At 50.8% G+C, this 15,799-nt stretch overlaps 6 protein-coding genes across 6 annotated transcripts; 2 read left to right on the top strand and 4 right to left on the bottom strand.

The window, feature by feature from the left end:
- Positions 1 to 558: 558 nt before the first annotated feature.
- Positions 559 to 2,880, bottom strand: M437DRAFT_15357 (uncharacterized protein; the record flags this gene model as incomplete). Its single annotated transcript, XM_041018806.1, has 2 exons — positions 559 to 1,114; positions 1,583 to 2,880. Coding segments are annotated over 2 exons (1,854 nt in total), but the record flags the coding sequence as incomplete, so codon positions are not given.
- A 409-nt stretch (positions 2,881 to 3,289) lies between these two features.
- M437DRAFT_39002 (Pkinase-domain-containing protein) lies at positions 3,290 to 4,698 on the bottom strand (the record flags this gene model as incomplete). Its single annotated transcript, XM_041019930.1, has 2 exons — positions 3,290 to 3,421; positions 3,475 to 4,698. The coding sequence occupies 2 exons, from the start codon at positions 4,696 to 4,698 to the stop codon at positions 3,290 to 3,292; spliced, it is 1,356 nt and encodes a 451-aa protein (XP_040883533.1).
- Positions 4,699 to 6,587: 1,889 nt separating this feature from the next.
- Positions 6,588 to 8,197, bottom strand: M437DRAFT_80997 (histone acetyltransferase type B catalytic subunit; the record flags this gene model as incomplete). The annotated part of the gene is made up of 2 exons (XM_041027465.1): positions 6,588 to 8,074; positions 8,131 to 8,197. 2 exons carry the CDS (start codon positions 8,195 to 8,197, stop codon positions 6,588 to 6,590), a joined length of 1,554 nt encoding a protein of 517 aa, XP_040883532.1.
- A 680-nt stretch (positions 8,198 to 8,877) lies between these two features.
- Positions 8,878 to 10,507, top strand: M437DRAFT_62704 (uncharacterized protein; the record flags this gene model as incomplete). The annotated part of the gene is made up of 5 exons (XM_041024135.1): positions 8,878 to 9,084; positions 9,226 to 9,343; positions 9,379 to 9,484; positions 9,775 to 10,325; positions 10,383 to 10,507. 5 exons carry the CDS (start codon positions 8,878 to 8,880, stop codon positions 10,505 to 10,507), a joined length of 1,107 nt encoding a protein of 368 aa, XP_040883531.1.
- Positions 10,508 to 10,850: 343 nt separating this feature from the next.
- On the bottom strand, positions 10,851 to 13,610 carry M437DRAFT_62703 (putative translation elongation factor G2; the record flags this gene model as incomplete). Its single annotated transcript, XM_041024134.1, has 4 exons — positions 10,851 to 13,279; positions 13,357 to 13,417; positions 13,469 to 13,553; positions 13,597 to 13,610. The coding sequence occupies 4 exons, from the start codon at positions 13,608 to 13,610 to the stop codon at positions 10,851 to 10,853; spliced, it is 2,589 nt and encodes an 862-aa protein (XP_040883530.1).
- A 261-nt stretch (positions 13,611 to 13,871) lies between these two features.
- Positions 13,872 to 15,764, top strand: M437DRAFT_72074 (vacuolar protein sorting-associated protein Vps17; the record flags this gene model as incomplete). The annotated part of the gene is made up of 3 exons (XM_041025789.1): positions 13,872 to 14,324; positions 14,380 to 14,833; positions 14,884 to 15,764. The coding sequence occupies 3 exons, from the start codon at positions 13,872 to 13,874 to the stop codon at positions 15,762 to 15,764; spliced, it is 1,788 nt and encodes a 595-aa protein (XP_040883529.1).
- Positions 15,765 to 15,799: the final 35 nt, after the last annotated feature.

Genomic DNA, 15,799 nt, shown 5'->3' with positions numbered 1-15,799 from the left:
GGCATGGTTTCAGTCATCACTAGCAATACCACTGCCATCCCCACCAGCTGGCCATGGTTGCAGTTTGAGATCTCGCGACCCACTGGGTGTCGACGGTGAGGACTGTGTTTCCTTCGGTAGTGATGCTGAAGAATTCTCAAGATCTTCTTCTTCGTCACTCTCTGGTTCCTCGTCTACGAATGAGCCTTCTGCACGCAAGGACGACGTCGAAGGCGATACAAGAATACCGTCTTCGCCATCTGTGCCATGGCTGGTTTCCAGGGTTGGAGTCGGTGGTTGGAATCTCAAATCAGGGTTCTCGTTCTGAGAATGATCCTCTATAGATGCCTCGGAAACGTTTCCGTTACCTCTAGAGATGGGTCTCTGTGATGATGCTGGAGAGTGGAAATTGCTTCTCCAAAATCCTCTTCTACGTCTAACATCTCCGTTGGTAAACGGCGGAGAAGTCTGATCTGGTGATGGTGAGTTTAGAGGAGAATCATAAGCGCCTCTCCCAAAATGTGATTTGTTGACCATCTGCTGAATGATAGGCATGTCCAGACTCGTGCCGCCTCCTGTGCGTACGAACAAAACAAGACCCAGGCAAACCATCAAGACAGTCATCTGAGCTATAGCCATCCGCTTCTGGAATAGCAGCTCATCAGCGACAATGCTCAAGCGAACGCTGACGGCGTGAATCTCCCTTTGGTATTGGTCTCGATGGTTGTCAAGCTCAATCACCGTGCTCTGCCACAACTGGTCGTACTGTTGTTTGAAGTCCTGGAGCTCGGCAAACACGGTTGCATTCAAGTTCTCGAGGAATGCCTCGGTCTTCTTGATCTGCCGTTTCTCAACTTTGATGAAAGCATCACGCAGAATGCGGGACTGTTCCTCAATATACTGTAGAGACAGCGTAGCGTTACTTTCAAGCATCTGCAAACGTTTGTGGATAGACTTGAAGAAAGATTCCTGAGTAGTGGGGTTGGAATGAGCTGAAGACACAGTCGATGTACTGGGCTTATGATGAGTGTCGGAGGCTACAGATGACTGCTTGATGCTCGAATTTACACTCTTAATATGAGCACTGGAGTCAGCAGAAGCATTCAAGCTAGAGTTGACAGAGACAGATCTACTGCTGGACTCTACGGATGTCTGCTGAGAGGAAATAGGAGTAGTGACCGCACTTGCATTGGATGACTGTGACTGAGTTGTGACGATAGGCTCAGGGGATGCCGTAACACCCATCGAGCTGTTGGTTGGACCTGAAGCAGCTCGAAGGGATGTAGACGTCAGGTTCCTACTGCTCGAGAGTGTGTTCATATCTGCAGTGGTTTGCGTGGTATCGTTCGTCTCTGTTGTCATGATGTTGTGTGGTAGCGTGTCATTGGCATTACTTGGCGCGTGGACATTAGTACTAGTCGATATGTGATTGCTATTCGTGGTCGAAGGCTGTACTTCGGGGTGCGTTGACGTGGATGTTGATGAAGCATTTGCAGGTTCTGCACTTGAGCCAGATGGGGTCAGGATAGCAGGGGCCTCGGTGGAAGTCTCGATGGGACGAGCAGACTCCATTACGACAGACTTGTCGGCTTCTTTCGAAGACTGGAGGGGTTCTTGAGGGGCTTTCTGGGGAGGTTCCTGAGCAGCAGACGGTAATGTATCAGGCATGACAGACTCCTCTAAATCATCGCTAATCTCTCCACGAGCAAGCTCCTCCTGGTGGCGAAACTCTTCCATCATTGTGGTACCATGTACTCTGAGAAGACTGACCGGACAATAATATTCATTGCCGTAATGAGTTAGAAACTCGATTCGAAGATACCTGGCCCAGATCAAGGGCTGCTCAACCAAGAAGGCTTGAACTGAACGAGTGTTCCTGGCCTCGAAAACACCAAGTTCTCTCCAACGATCAGCTTTGACAGGATATCGATCAGATACCGAAACTCTGAAGTTGCGGAAGATCGAAGAGAAGAATTCATAGTTTGCCAGTACGATAGTATCGATAAGGATGTCATTACACAGTTCGACGATCAAGAATTTGTTAGAACTCGAGCAGATGTTAAGCATATAGCTATCTTTGTTCTCGATCAAGACAGCGTGGGCGGACTTGGATTCAGGGTTGGACTTGAGCACAGTTGCGGCACAATCAAATGAAGCGTAGTTGGAGCGTTCTTTACAAGTCTTGCCAGCATCTTTGCTTCGAAGAGTTGGTTCGGAAGCCACAGTGGGTTGAGAACTGGCAATCGACGATGAAGGACTGTCTGGTCTCCCAAAGCCACCGAAGTCCAGCTCGATTTCCGAGTCTTCACCAAGTATATCGAGGGCGTGGTCAATCGGGCGAGGATTGCGAGGCTTGTCCTGTCCAGAATTGGACTTTTGGCCGACATGATCAGGCGATTGACCAACCTTGGCCAAGTTCTGTTTCTTCCATTCCTCGAACGATAAGAAGTTGGCATTGTCTAGCGGTGAGTCTGTCTCGAATTCGGCTTCAGGTTGCGTCGCGGAAGAAGGTTGGGTCTCCGATGAGGTCGAATGAGGCTCTTCCTGAGCGACACTACTTGACAGGGAGATCGAGTGCGTACTGGAAGAGTTGAGGGTAACGGCAGGGGAGAGGCTGGTCGAGTTCGAGGTCGGGGTAGAGCGGCTCAGACACTGCTGAGGCAATGAATGAGTGATATAATTGACGGTGCCAGTACGACATGTGGTCTGGCGTGTATCGCTGTTGCGTGCATCTTGTGCTGAAGAGCTGACGCTGGTGATGGCGTTGGTATTGCTGCTGACAGCAGGGCCAGATGTCTTGTTGCTGTTGGTTTCAGACTGTGCCGAGGCGACGAGACACAGGTAGCAGAGTGAAAACAGCAGCGCCGCCAGTGCTCTGCCGTTTCTGAATGCTCGCTGCATTACTTAGGCGCATCCTCCTGCAAGTCAACGGGATGCGTTGTGATAAGTTACTCGGAATTCCTTGGACTTTCTGATCCCTTCGGCCACTCCATCGTCACTTCCGTCCCGAATGTGGGGACGGGAAGCAGACTGACTTCAAGAAGCCTTGACCTCAGCTTGCAGCCTCAATTCAATCATGAATCGCTCGTAAATTTGATGATCTTCTAAGGAAGCGACAGAATGGCTCTGATAGCCGACATAATTGTACCAGAGTCGTGCGTCCCGCCTCATGCCATATCAATAATAGAACCGCCCAAACGCCGCGCAAAACAGAAAGCCATAAGGTGGCTATCCGTCGCAACCATAACCCAAGACCGTCCGTCCGTCATCAGAAGGAAACATAAAGGGGCCAGTTGCCCTGAAACTAGTGTTACAACCCTTCCTCGCCGGCCTGACAGACTCTGATGCCCTTGCCCCACTCTGAGTTGAGTACCTGGTGTGCGCTGATACGTCTGCTTGCGTTAGGATCCAATATCGAGTAGATGACATTTCTGCATCGCGCCTAGAGAGCTGAGTTAGCAGTTGCCTAAGTTGTAACGACCAGATTCAACTTACTCTATGCAATGACTCAATTGGTCCGTAGCCAGCATCGCTCTTGCGACCTTGCACATAGTTTTCGTAGAACTCATCTTCGTCCTTGTTGGCTACACGCCACAAGTGTCTGCCAGTTCTCATGGCCATGTAGATAACACCACATGCCCAGACGTCTACTGCACGAGGATCAAACTCCTTGTCTGTGTACTCTTCTGGTGCAATGTAAGGTGCACTGCCGCAAAGGCCTGCTGTCATGTGCGGTTCTGTCTCCCAAGCCATGCGGAAGCATTCACCGTTACCGAAATCCGTGATCTTGAGGGCACCATGTGTCGTGAGAAGGAGATTCTCTGGTTTGAGATCACGATGTGCGACTCCCATCTCGTGGATGTATTCAACACCACGCATGAGTTGCAGGAAATAACAATCCGCCTCAACGACTTCCAACTTGCCCGCAGCGAGTACTAGCGAGTAGAGATCTCCACCGGCGCAGAATTCCATGACTTCGCAGTAATCGCCCTTGGCATCAGTGAGCAAGTCAAGGGTGTGGATGACATTTGGATGTCTCAAAGAAGACGAGATGCAGAACTCCGAATTAAGGCGTTTGCTGTACTTCTTCGCATCTTCCTGCGGTCTTCGGCGGAATTCCTTGACAGCATATAGCTGCTCGTGTTTCGAGTCATTGGGATCCACCTTGTGCGCTATCCTGACAATACCGAAAGCACCGCGACCCACGATTTCCTGACACTTGCCGTACTTCTGGACAAGCGTCGCGGTACCGGCAGGTCCATTCTTCTGGTCCGAAGCGACCCGGTTCTTTTCATTTTTCAACTGGTCCACCCAACTGGCCATAAGAGACAGAGGCTGTTCTTCGTGGTGTTCTTTCTTCTTGCCTCCGAGGAAGTCGCGAACCATGTCTGTGAGCTTTTCCTGTCGTCTGGCGCTTTTAAGCTGGTGATGATGGTTACCATCTTCATCAATCCAGAAGCGACGATGTTGAGTGGGGGCACCTTCCGCTTCCTTCTTGTCCTTCTTTGCATCACTACCACTTCTTGAAACGGTTCCAGCCAGTCTAGCCTTGTCGGTCTGAGATGATTGCCTAGAGGGATTGGCGGGTCTGATGGGTTTGGGGACTGCAATGGCTTCGGCCTCGGGTTCTTCCACTGCAGTCTCGGGAACTTTGTCGCCAAGTTTCTCTTTGATCGTAGGTTCCCGCGAGGATTCGTTGGTGTCTTTGGCCGAGAACATGCGACTCAATCGTGAGGTAAAAGTAGGCTTCTTAGGCGGGCCGGCTGGGCGCGTCTCGCCATTGGAAGGGGATCTTGCGGCTGCTGAAGCGGGCAAGGAAGTCTGAGAGCTGACCGAGGAAGCATTTGAAGGGAGCACTGAAGGTGATGTTGACTTCAAGTCTTCAGTAGCGACGGCCATGGTGTAAGGATATAGAGACGACGTCACGTCGTGGATTTGTTTAAGAGATGAGGCAGGAGGCCGCAGAGGCCGGTCTTTTTCGCGATCGAATACCAAATCCAGGTGTCAGACGGGCGCAGTGTATGATCTCAGATGTGTTGGTGTTACCGGAGAGTGCTGAAGGGCGTGGCCACAGAGAGTGAATTGTGGCTGTGACGTTGCTTCACTGCTGACAAACTTCGGGCGCGACGAGAACCGGAACGCAGCCAACTGACCAAGCCAGAGACAAGCCTTCAGCCACCGAACGTGTGCAGGGATGAGAAAATAACCAAAGGCACCGTTCAGGGTAGAGGAGAGGACCAGAGAGGGAAGATGTAGCAAGCCAAGCGGTAAGTCAGCCGGCAATGGGGGTGCTCAAAGTGCAGAAAATGCGATCGCGCTTTCCCACTTTACGGAGGTGCATCGTGGACCGAAAACCGCTCATAATGCTTCTTCTGCCAAGCAATTGTCTACATTACACCTTCCCGTACGAGGGGTTTACGACGTCCAACCGCTGACCGCCATCGCTAACCATCTTTGGCCTCGAGCATCAAATGTCTAAGAGTCCTTCACTCATCTCCTTTTGCCGCACAGCCTCAGCCTGAGCCTCGGCCAAAGAGATGGAAGGTGATACACATGGCGTCCATACGTGGGTACCTCATGCTCTCCACATTTCCAGCAGAAAGCGGGTTTGAATTGTCAAAAACCGCTGCGTCATTGAAGATCCATCATCTGCCGCTGATATCAGAGCAAGACATGGGAGTCAATAAACTCAGCTTGGATGCGGCAGCATCGTCTTCATCCACTGGTTACCGCTGCTTTCCGAATGCCCCATGATACATATATCAATAATCATCGAGCTTGTGTTGCAGGATTCCACAGAACTCTCTCTCCTCGGAAATAACTGCGCGCATCAAAAGCGACAGCCAAGTTGGTGTCAAAACGCTGTCGCGTCAATCCTCTCCTCGCTAATTGCTTGCCTGCTCAACTTCGAAGAATGTAACACTCCTTTTGCCCACTTCTTCACCATTCGCCTGATGCGCTAAGTGGCACCGCTACCCTGCAGTCTGCCGACCCGTATATGCAGCTTTTACTGCGAATCTCTGCGAGGTACCATAATCGCTGGTGTACGCGTGCGTGGTATATAAAAGAGTGAGAAAATCGCGCAACGGTCTCGCCCTCGCCCTTCCTACGCGACTTCTCGGCTTATTGCATATCCTGACACAGTATCTATGAGCAGTCGTAATCCTCTATTCACCTGAACCTGTTTTCTACAGCCTGTTGATTCTAAGCATCCGGCACGTGGCCCAGCATTTGGCTGAAGCTGTCAGATGTCGCTGATCCGGATGCAAGACCTTTCACACCGCCAACTGCACTTCTTGGCCCTATCATTAATGGCATCTTGGAGCGTGAATGCGTCGTTCAATGACTACTGCTTGACTCACCCGTAACATAATATTAGAAGCATAGTGGACCGGACGAAAATAATTCCTTGGCTTATCAAGGGTTGTTGCTTCTAATTTTCGTGGCTTAGCGATTATTCCTCCTCTCTCATGGAAATAAGTGCCTCTGTCGGATCTGACCCCGTATCCTTTGTGGAGCAATACAGGCTTCCGCGGCCTCCGTCACCCGCGATGTACTTGGTTATAGTTAACAAATGTCATTTCAAGCTTCCTGTTGCGACGTCTCTCCTAGGTGGTCTTTCTCTTCTTCTTGGAAGATAAGGGTGCTTCAGCGCCAGCATCCTCTCCTTCATCGGATTCGACAACAACCTTCTTCTTGCGCTTCAAGCCGGCAGTGCCGCTTGCAGTCTGCTTGTCGAATAAGGAAGCGCGCTTTCTTGCAAGTTCAAGAAGGCGGTCGTAATCGACCTGAATGTTCTCGATGGTTGCTTCTAGTCTCTCAGCGCGCTCTTCGCGGTCCAATTGTGCAAGTACGTCGCGGTTAGAGATGTAGAGACGCTGTTTGACATACAGCCGCCAGAAGAAGTAAGCCCGATCCATCTCGTTGGGGCTCTTCTCCTTCCTTGAGATTCTGTTCACTGAGCGGTTCATTTTGGGTATCTTTGAGTATGTCTCCATCTCGATCAGCCTTCCTAGTTGACGAGGCATGATCTTGCTAGCCTTCTTGATGCGAGCCTTGGCATCGCCTGAGACAATATCGTCCACAGGAATGTTCGCATTCATCTTGAGCTTTGCGCTGTCGATTTGAGTCTCAATCTTGATTGATGCGAAATCCTCGTTGTTGTTGCGAAGCCAGAGCAGGTCACAAACATCACGCATATCATCGAAAGCTTCGTTGGGGTCTTCGACGGTCAATTCGCAGATGTTATCAGGGGTGATGAGGCTTTCGAAGACGGTATTGTAGAGCCGAGCGCCATGTCCAGATCCTTGATGGGATGGTATGATCAAGAATTGTGAGATACGCTCGCGGCTGGGTAGTTGCAGGGGAGTCTTGACCACGTCATTGTCCTCGCCATTAGTCTCAGAGTTCCATCGGCGAAGTATTGCGTCCATGTCTGATTCTTCGTGTTGGAGGAGAGCAAGATCGTGCTTTGCGGGGTCCCGACGGTCAGGTAATGTGAATACGCGGTAAGATGTCGAGAATCCAACAAGGATGTATGGTGACGTGTCTGCCTGCTTTTGGTCGACCTGATAAAGCATGAAGAGCGTCCAGCGGTTTGCGACCCAAGATTCGTCTAGCGCAAGAATAGTGCCGCCTTCGATAAACATAGGTACCAGGATCTGGACATTCTCCATGATTTCTCTGGCTCCATCGTCGGACAAAGCGGCCTTCCAGACTTCGAACTTGCGGCCCTCGTGTGTGTAGGAATGCAGAAGTGTGCCTGGTGGTGTGAATGATGCGGCTTTTGGGTCGGTGAGAGCTTCGGCTCGTGATTTTGTTGCGAAGGCGGATTCGGGGATAAAGTCTTCGAGGGCACCACGGATGTCAGATGCCTTGATGTCGCCCAGCTGGGTAAACTGTTTGTCCCAGGAGATGTCCATATGCGGCCTCATGTTGTGTGCAGCCAAAGACAATGACATGTCTAGTCCTTGGTAGCCAAAGATGACTTCTTCCTCGCCGAACATGGGATACGTGCAAAGTGGTCCAAATTCTGAGACGACCTCATCACCGCGGTATATCGAGATGCGAAGCGCATCGTTACTGCTGGTCGACCCTGAGCTCTGATTAGCTTGGTGCTGCAACGCATAAAGCAGATCTTGCATGACTTACATTCTTCCACCTGGTCTTGGATTGCAGAGACTAGCTCAGAGTTCTCTGGACTCTCGGAGCCTGACATGGCGATGATATGGGTAAAAACTGGTGTACACAGGTCGTTGGATGGAAAGTCAGATGGGCGCAAACGCGGGAGACGTGTAGACGCGACAGCATGAAATTGAAAATGCACGGTCCTCCCATCGACTCAACCCAACTTCGACTTCGTTCACTTGCTATTCATCTCATCCTCACCAGACATTTCAGTCTTGATGATGAAGGAACCTCTAGATGAACCCTTTCTCTACTACGTTTCTTGGCACATCAAGCAGTATACTTGATGGTACGTGAGCTGTTGGTATCCTTGAGTAATGACCGTCAGCAATACCACGCTCTCGAGTGATCTCTCATCTTCATACTGCGCCTATTCGTATTCCCTGCTCTTGAAGCATATATACCATACTTTGACAGAGTAAGTTAGTTACTAGCTATAGCCTAGTGTCATGCGGTATGTAGCGTGTTCCTCCTTTCTAAAGCAGTAAGCAACCTGTGTTGGTCAGTATTGCCCTGGCGTACTACACTCCCTGCACAGTCTTGAAAGTCACAAAAAGATCAGGAAGAGTTTTCAATGTGTCCATGCATATTTAATGAAAGATCAGCGGCTGTGTGTGTTGCTCATTGGGGTGTTTGTATACCACGTTCTTTGTTACAGACAAACAGGTAAGGGCAAACATTAGACGACCCGACCACATATATGCTAACCAGATGCACCAGCGTAGTGGCATGTTCAATGATTGGTATCAGCTCGATAGTCTGCAATGGTTACAAGAAGCTCGGGCTTGCGGGACATGTCCAGTCGAGGGTCGCGGTCGCGTCGTGGGTCGTCACGGCGTCCTTATTCTTATACCAACACACACAACAGACGACGAAGATCTTCAACGCACTATCAACATAACATGGAGAAGAGCAGTAGTACGCAGCGTCTTCTGAGGTTAATGGGACCGCTTTCACGCTGACCTTGGTTTAGTGTCGTTCCGCGAGCGTGACGGACGCAGCGCCTCCCCTAAGTCCACAAGATGCTCTTCACCAAATCTTAAGCTACGCTACATCCAGACTCGTCGTGATAGCACTCGTAGCAGCTTATCGAATAAGAACGTCACCTCTCCCAAGGGCGATGTTACACCCTTCTGCGCTCAGACTCCTTCGTCGTCTACTGGTAGCACTATCATAGGTGTTCTTAGGCTTGACCTCACTAATTGAACATAGGTTCCCAGATTGCGCCTCCCGTGGCACCTAAGGATTTTCGCGTTCCTCTCACTTGCTTCTTCTGGTATCATACCGGATCATGCAAAAAGCCCGACAATAAGTGCCTGTAAGTTTGAACTTTCGATTGCAATCGGCTGTAGAGATTTCCCATCAGCTTGGTCATACACAGTTGGCTGCCGAAAGGCATGATTATTTTGGGATCTGAAAGCCGTCCACTGAGATGAACTCCTTCACGCCTTCTCTCGAGACATGACCTGAACAGTACTCGCAACTGTGCCTTTTCATAAACGTCTAACACCCCCGCTTGCACTGGGAGCCCGCTGCCCCTCAATCTCTCTCCAGCTATTGCTACGTTTCAGTATACACTATGTATGACACCTGACTGACATCATACAGATACGCACACTACCACACCGGCACCGTCGCAGAACCACCCATCTCGATCAACGGCAAAGCCATGGGCGGCACCAGAGCTAAAAACATGCTTGGTAACATCAGCCAGCGTGAGGAAGAACTGAGCATCCGTAGCACGGAGATTCACGATGGCGAGCAACGCCTTATTGCTGCACGAGCCAACCTAGAAGAGCGTCTCAACGCATTGGCTGCACGCGAAAAACACATCCAGCAGCGTGAGGAGGCTATCCAGCAACGCGAAGATACTGTTCAACAGCGTGAGCAAACTATCCAGCAGCGTGAGCAAACACTCCAGCAACGTACCCAAGCCATCCAGCAGCGCGAACACAACAACCACTCTCGCGAACAAGCTTTCGCGGTCTTCGAAGAAGCAATGCTACGCCAACTAGAAGCAAGCTACACCAACATAACCTCCACAGTCTCTCAAATGCGCAGAGCCGTGTCCAATGCCCAAAACATCCTTACCAATCGTCGTCACCAAGTTCTCTACCACGAAAACTTTTCCAACAGTTTGCAAGGTACTTTTGGTCAAGGTAAGTCGTTGGTTGTCTTGAGTGTTGTGGGTGAGTTGGGGCTTATATGTGATATAGGTAGATATGGTGGTTCTATTGCTATTGACGGCGCTATTGGTGCTCTGGGTGGATTGGATCAGATGCTTTTGCAGGGCGAGATTAACCTTCATGCTCAGATCCACAATGCTATCAAACGCCAGTAGGATCGTTGAAGATTCTTTCTCGTGCCATTGCAATCAAGACATTTGATTGTGGCAAGGTGGACTCTTGTCAAGAGATGGGTGGTGCAGTTGGTTTGTTGATGAGGCAGAATGTTGGACGCGGACACCGCAAAGTGTTCATTGACACATTCTAGTGCAACGGCGTTATGGGAAAGAGTTTTCAAACGAATTATTACTTCCGACGAGTCTACGAAGAACAACTCTGTTCATCTCATCCTAATCGCGATGCATCTGAATAGTCTAAAATAGAGCCGAAGACAAAAAATTCATCGCCATATGTGAGATTCTATGATACATGTCTATAATACAACTGAGATGATCGCGTCTAGAAACCGCCACTCATCTCAGAAAGTGCAAGCTTCATCCTCTGAGGGTTCATCTTTTCAAACCGGTCAACAGTCATGACGAACGTGCCTCTTCCCTGGGTCAGACTGCGTAAATGCTTCAAGTATCCCACCATCTCCTTGAGAGGCACTCTAGCCACAATCTGGCGCATCTGATTGCCTACACTAACAGAACCTGCACCAATACTTGACGCTGAGCCACCGAATGGATCAGGTGGTGAGTATATTCTTGTAGGGTCTATTTCCAGATCATCTTCTGAGGCGCCGGTTTCGTCGTCGGCGCCGAGAGATACGACTTGTCCTCCCCTAGCAGAGCTGATGTCGTGTACAACACTTCCGAGACTGGGTTCGTCGACTGTGATTGTGACATTCATGACGGGTTCCATCAATGCTGTACCAGATCCAGCATCTGCTGCCTCACGCAGGGCCTTTTGTACTGCAAGACGAGCCGCAGAAGAGATAGCAGCAGGATTTGTGGTTGGGAAAAGATGTTCGGAAGGATCAAAGGTAATGATGATCTTAGTAGAGTGGAGAGGGTAACCATGTGAAGGACCACGCGCGAGGGCTGCCGTAACACCAGTCTGCATGGCCTGTTGAAGCATCTGCATCGGCAAAGTAGAGGGTAGAGGTGGCAGCTCAGAGTCCGTTGCTGAGCCATCTGGGTAGAGGGTAGGTGTCTTCAGAATCAAATAGTTGTCATCCAGCAGGGCGAACACATGCGTATGGTCGTCAGCTGTATCCAAATTTGATTCTTCGAAAGGCGTTACGCTAGCAGTACATCCGGCTTTAGATGCCTTCCCAGCAACTTCTCTGTCAAAGATTGCGGAAGCGTCCGAAGAAGGAGCGGAGAGGGCCTCGCGGTAGCCGATCTGAATATTGCCGATTCTGGCTTTTGCTTTGAGATCGTTGATGAGCCTGTCGCGAGCGATTTCCAGATGAAGTTCGCCCATGCCAGCCAAGTGAGTCTGTCCACTCTCGGGATCTTCTCTCACATTCAGGCTGGGGTCCTCTCTAAGCAACAGTGCCAGGGTCTCAGAGATACGTTTCTCCTCAGCCAAACTGTTCGGCTCTACACTCGTGAAGAATACAGGTGGAGGGACAGCGATCGGTCTTAATTGAAGAGTGTTTATCGGCGAGGGAGGACCAACCTTTGGGTTGACACCACTGTACAGAATAAGCGTGTCACCTGTACGTGTGGACTTCAGCCCAGGAATTACTCCAATCTGACCTGCCTCAATCGAAGAGATCTCGACAGCCTCATCAGCGTACATTCTCAGCAAACGAGGGGCCTTCTCGGTGACTCCAAGGTTCGTGTTGAATAGAGGAGCATTCTTGGTGATCGTTCCAGAGTATACTCGAACATAAACCAGGACACCTCGACGGGGATCAGTGACAACTTTGAAGGCTAGTGCACAAGCTTCAAGACTCTTGATGATGGACATGTTCTTGCTTGCCGCCAATGCTTTGGTTTTGGGTTGCTTCTTGGCCTCAATGGCTGCAGGCAAAGCACTTTTGCCTGAAAGGAGGTCATTCAACCCGTACTTGGAAGGACCGACACTAGCTTCTGGATCAGGTCGCTCCTGCGGTGATGGAAGGAGATCGACGACTGCGTCTAGTAGCGGCTGAACACCGACGTTGCGGAAGCTCGCACCTGAAAAAACAGGTACAAGTTTTTGTGGTTGCTGCAGAGTACATCTTCTAAGACTCTCTGTAATTTCGACAGATGGGATGGCCAGATGATCCTCGTCGTATTCGAGGAACTTTTCGACCATTTCATCGTCATGTTCACTGAGCAGTTCGACCAAGGCCGTTCTCGCTTTCTTGATTTCTTCTGCGAAAGCAGAATTGTCGACTTCCAAATCCTTGAGTGAGAACACTTTGAGGGTTTTGCCGTCGCCACCTTCCTCATACAGCAAAGCACGAAGACCGACGGCATCGCCAACGCCCTGAAGCTTGAGATCACCAGGCCGCCACCACGGAATCTGACACAATGCTGGCCAAACACGTAAACGTGTGCCTATTTCTGATATGGTCCTCGCGAATGCAGCACCTTCGCGATCAAGCTTATTCACGAATAAGATCTTGGGGATCTTATACTGTGTTGCTTGAGTCCATACTTTTTCGGTCTGAGCTTCGACACCGGCAACTCCGTCGAGGATGCAAACAGCACCATCCAAGATACGCAGAGAACGAAGGACCTCGAAAGTAAAATCGGCGTGACCAGGGGTATCTATCAGATTGATGTTATGGCTCTGCGTGGAGCGTGGCAAAACGATTTTGTTGGACGAGAGATCAGTAGCTGAAGAAGCAGCTGGTGGCCAGGAAAAAGTCACTGCTGCTGATTGAATCGTGATACCTCTAGCACGTTCTGCAGGTAAGAAGTCCGTCACGGTAGAGCCTTCGTCGACGTCTGAGAAAGACTCAGTACATGCGTTACACCAAGAACAAATACAGATAACAAGGAAATTGTGGCACGCAGGTACTGACCTCCTAGTCTACGCGTGAAACCACTGTAGTAGAGCATACGCTCTGTTGTTGTAGTTTTTCCCTTTTACATACTCAGTACCTACATTCTAGAAAAGCACGTGTTGCGACATACCGCATCAATATGGGCTATAATGCCAATGTTACGAGTTTTTGATGTCGCCAGGTCATTGCGATATGGCGTTGAAGAAGCAAAAGATCTAGCAGTAATCAATGCCAGAGACTTAGCATTGTGGTGCACACGGCGACAAGGCCATTGTAATCTGAGCAGCATCCCAGGATGAATACCCAACCGTAAACAGATCAAAGATCTGGTTAAAAACAGAATATGACTTTCGTCAAAAAGTGAGAGGCAAGAAGCGCCGGCAGCAACTTTTGGCAGATGGACATGTTCGCGGCCTCTCCGCCTTCGGCTCTTGGCGGGCAGCCGGTCCGGGGCATCGACCACGATGTCATGGTCTCAAGCAGCTGTTGTCCGCGACACATGCCCAGCGACAAGAAGACCCTCACCAACAAAGATGGACTATTCTTCGGCCATAGCCAATGACGCGGGCCGTGACCCATGGGCCTCGTCGCCTCAGCATGATCGCTCCAACTTCCCCCAAACCAACAACCACGAGGTCCCACCTACCAGCTCGTTGTCGCACCAGCCTCCGGCTCCTGACGGTGACGACGAACACTACGACGACAACTCTCAATTGCCTACCCAGAACAACCAATACGCCTCGCAACAGCAGCAATCGCAGCCCTACGACAACTCGACTCGCCCAGAGCCCCAGCGCTACCACCATGCTCGTCCGCAACACCCCCCTCAACAGCCTAGCCACCACCAGCAACCACCACAGAATTACCAACAACAGCAGCAACAGCAACAGCCCCAACAACCGAGGAAACAATACAAGCTTCAAGCCAAGATTACTGCCCTAGAGCGTACCGGTCGCAAGGATCCCGTCTTGCGCTTCGACGTTTATGTATGCCGCTTGCTGAGAGGAGGTGCTGTCTGAACATAACTAACCCTTGACTCAGACCAACCTGCCCAAATTCCGTACCACCCAATTCCGTGACGTGCGACGCACCCATTCCGAGTTCGTCAAGTTTGCCGACCATTTGATCTCGTCAAACCCTGAGGCTTTCGTCCCTGCCGTTCCTCCTCCGCTCACTGCTGCTGGTGTTGGTACTGAAGAAGATGAAGTGCGAGTCAAGGCTTCAATGCAGCGCTGGCTGAACACTGTCTGCTCCAATCATATCCTCATGCGTGACGAAGAGATGGTCTTCTTCGTCGAAAGTGATTTCGGTTACAGTCCTGTTGTCAGGCGCAAGCAACCTGCTACAGGTGTTCGTCGCAAGTACATCAAGCAATTTGCTCCTCCTCCGGATGACACTCCTGAGCTTCTCGAAGCGCGTCCCGTGGTCAAGTCCTTCTATCTCGGAACCATGGATCTTGGCCAGAAAGTTGACAAGGTCGTCAAGTCGCGCAGAGGTAGGCAGCATGATCATTCTTATCTTCAAGCCACATGCTAATTCCTGCAGCTCTCGGTCTGGCAGAATCCGATTTTGGTGTAAAGATGGGTCACATGCAGGTCCAGGAAACGCATTCAGGCTTGGGCAATGCCTACAAGAAGCTAGGCAAGGTCATCCAAGCCGTTGGCGACTTCCACGCTGCTCAAGGTACTGCTGAAGCCACAACCTTGGCCGATCCTCTGCAGTACCACTCCAGCGATGCCTTCATCGTCAAGGAAACTCTTACCAACCGTCACATTCTTTTGCGCGAGCTCATTCAAGCGCAACAATCTACTCGCAGCAAGACAAGCGCTGTTGACCGATTGAAGTCTTCCACCTCAGTCAAGCGCGACAAGGTCGACGAGGCTCTTGCTGCCCTCGACGAAGCCCGATCTCACGAAGCCCACCTGAAAGAAAAGACGGATCGCGTGACCGAGAACCTCGTCCAAGAACGTCGCGAGTGGACCGCTCGCACAACCTCTGACCTCCGCGCTGCTATTCGCGAATACGTCATGCGCGAGATTGAAGCAGAACGTCGCACCCTAGCCACACTCGAGCAGGTCCGCCCAGACGTCCGCAACATCGATGCTTCGGGCGGTCTCTCACGCCTTGGTCGTGAAGCCCACCCCGTAATCCGTCGCACCAGTCTTGCCAGCAGTCAGGGACCCAAAGGTGACGCATGGAGCGGTGTCCCACGCAGACCAGATGGCTTGAACCGCAGCATCAGCGGCAGCTTTGCCGGTACAGGCACTGTCCCTGAAGACGCAGAAGCCGAGCAAGCTGAAGAAGGTACGACGGGCAGGAAGCGAGCTACTAGTAGTGCAAGCAGTCTGGGTCGCTTGGACGAGGACGACGAAGATAGAATCGATGCTAGGAATGCTGCGAGTCGACTTGCGCAGACGACGTTCTAGAGGTCTAGACTACCTAAGCCTTTCCTGTAGATGTA

The sequence above is a fragment of the Aureobasidium melanogenum genome (assembly GCF_000721775.1).
Source record: "Aureobasidium melanogenum CBS 110374 unplaced genomic scaffold scaffold_2, whole genome shotgun sequence".
Classification (NCBI taxonomy): Eukaryota; Fungi; Ascomycota; class Dothideomycetes; order Dothideales; family Saccotheciaceae; genus Aureobasidium; species Aureobasidium melanogenum.
Note: the sequence above shows the minus strand (reverse complement) of the source record. Positions and strands in the feature narration are given on the sequence as shown.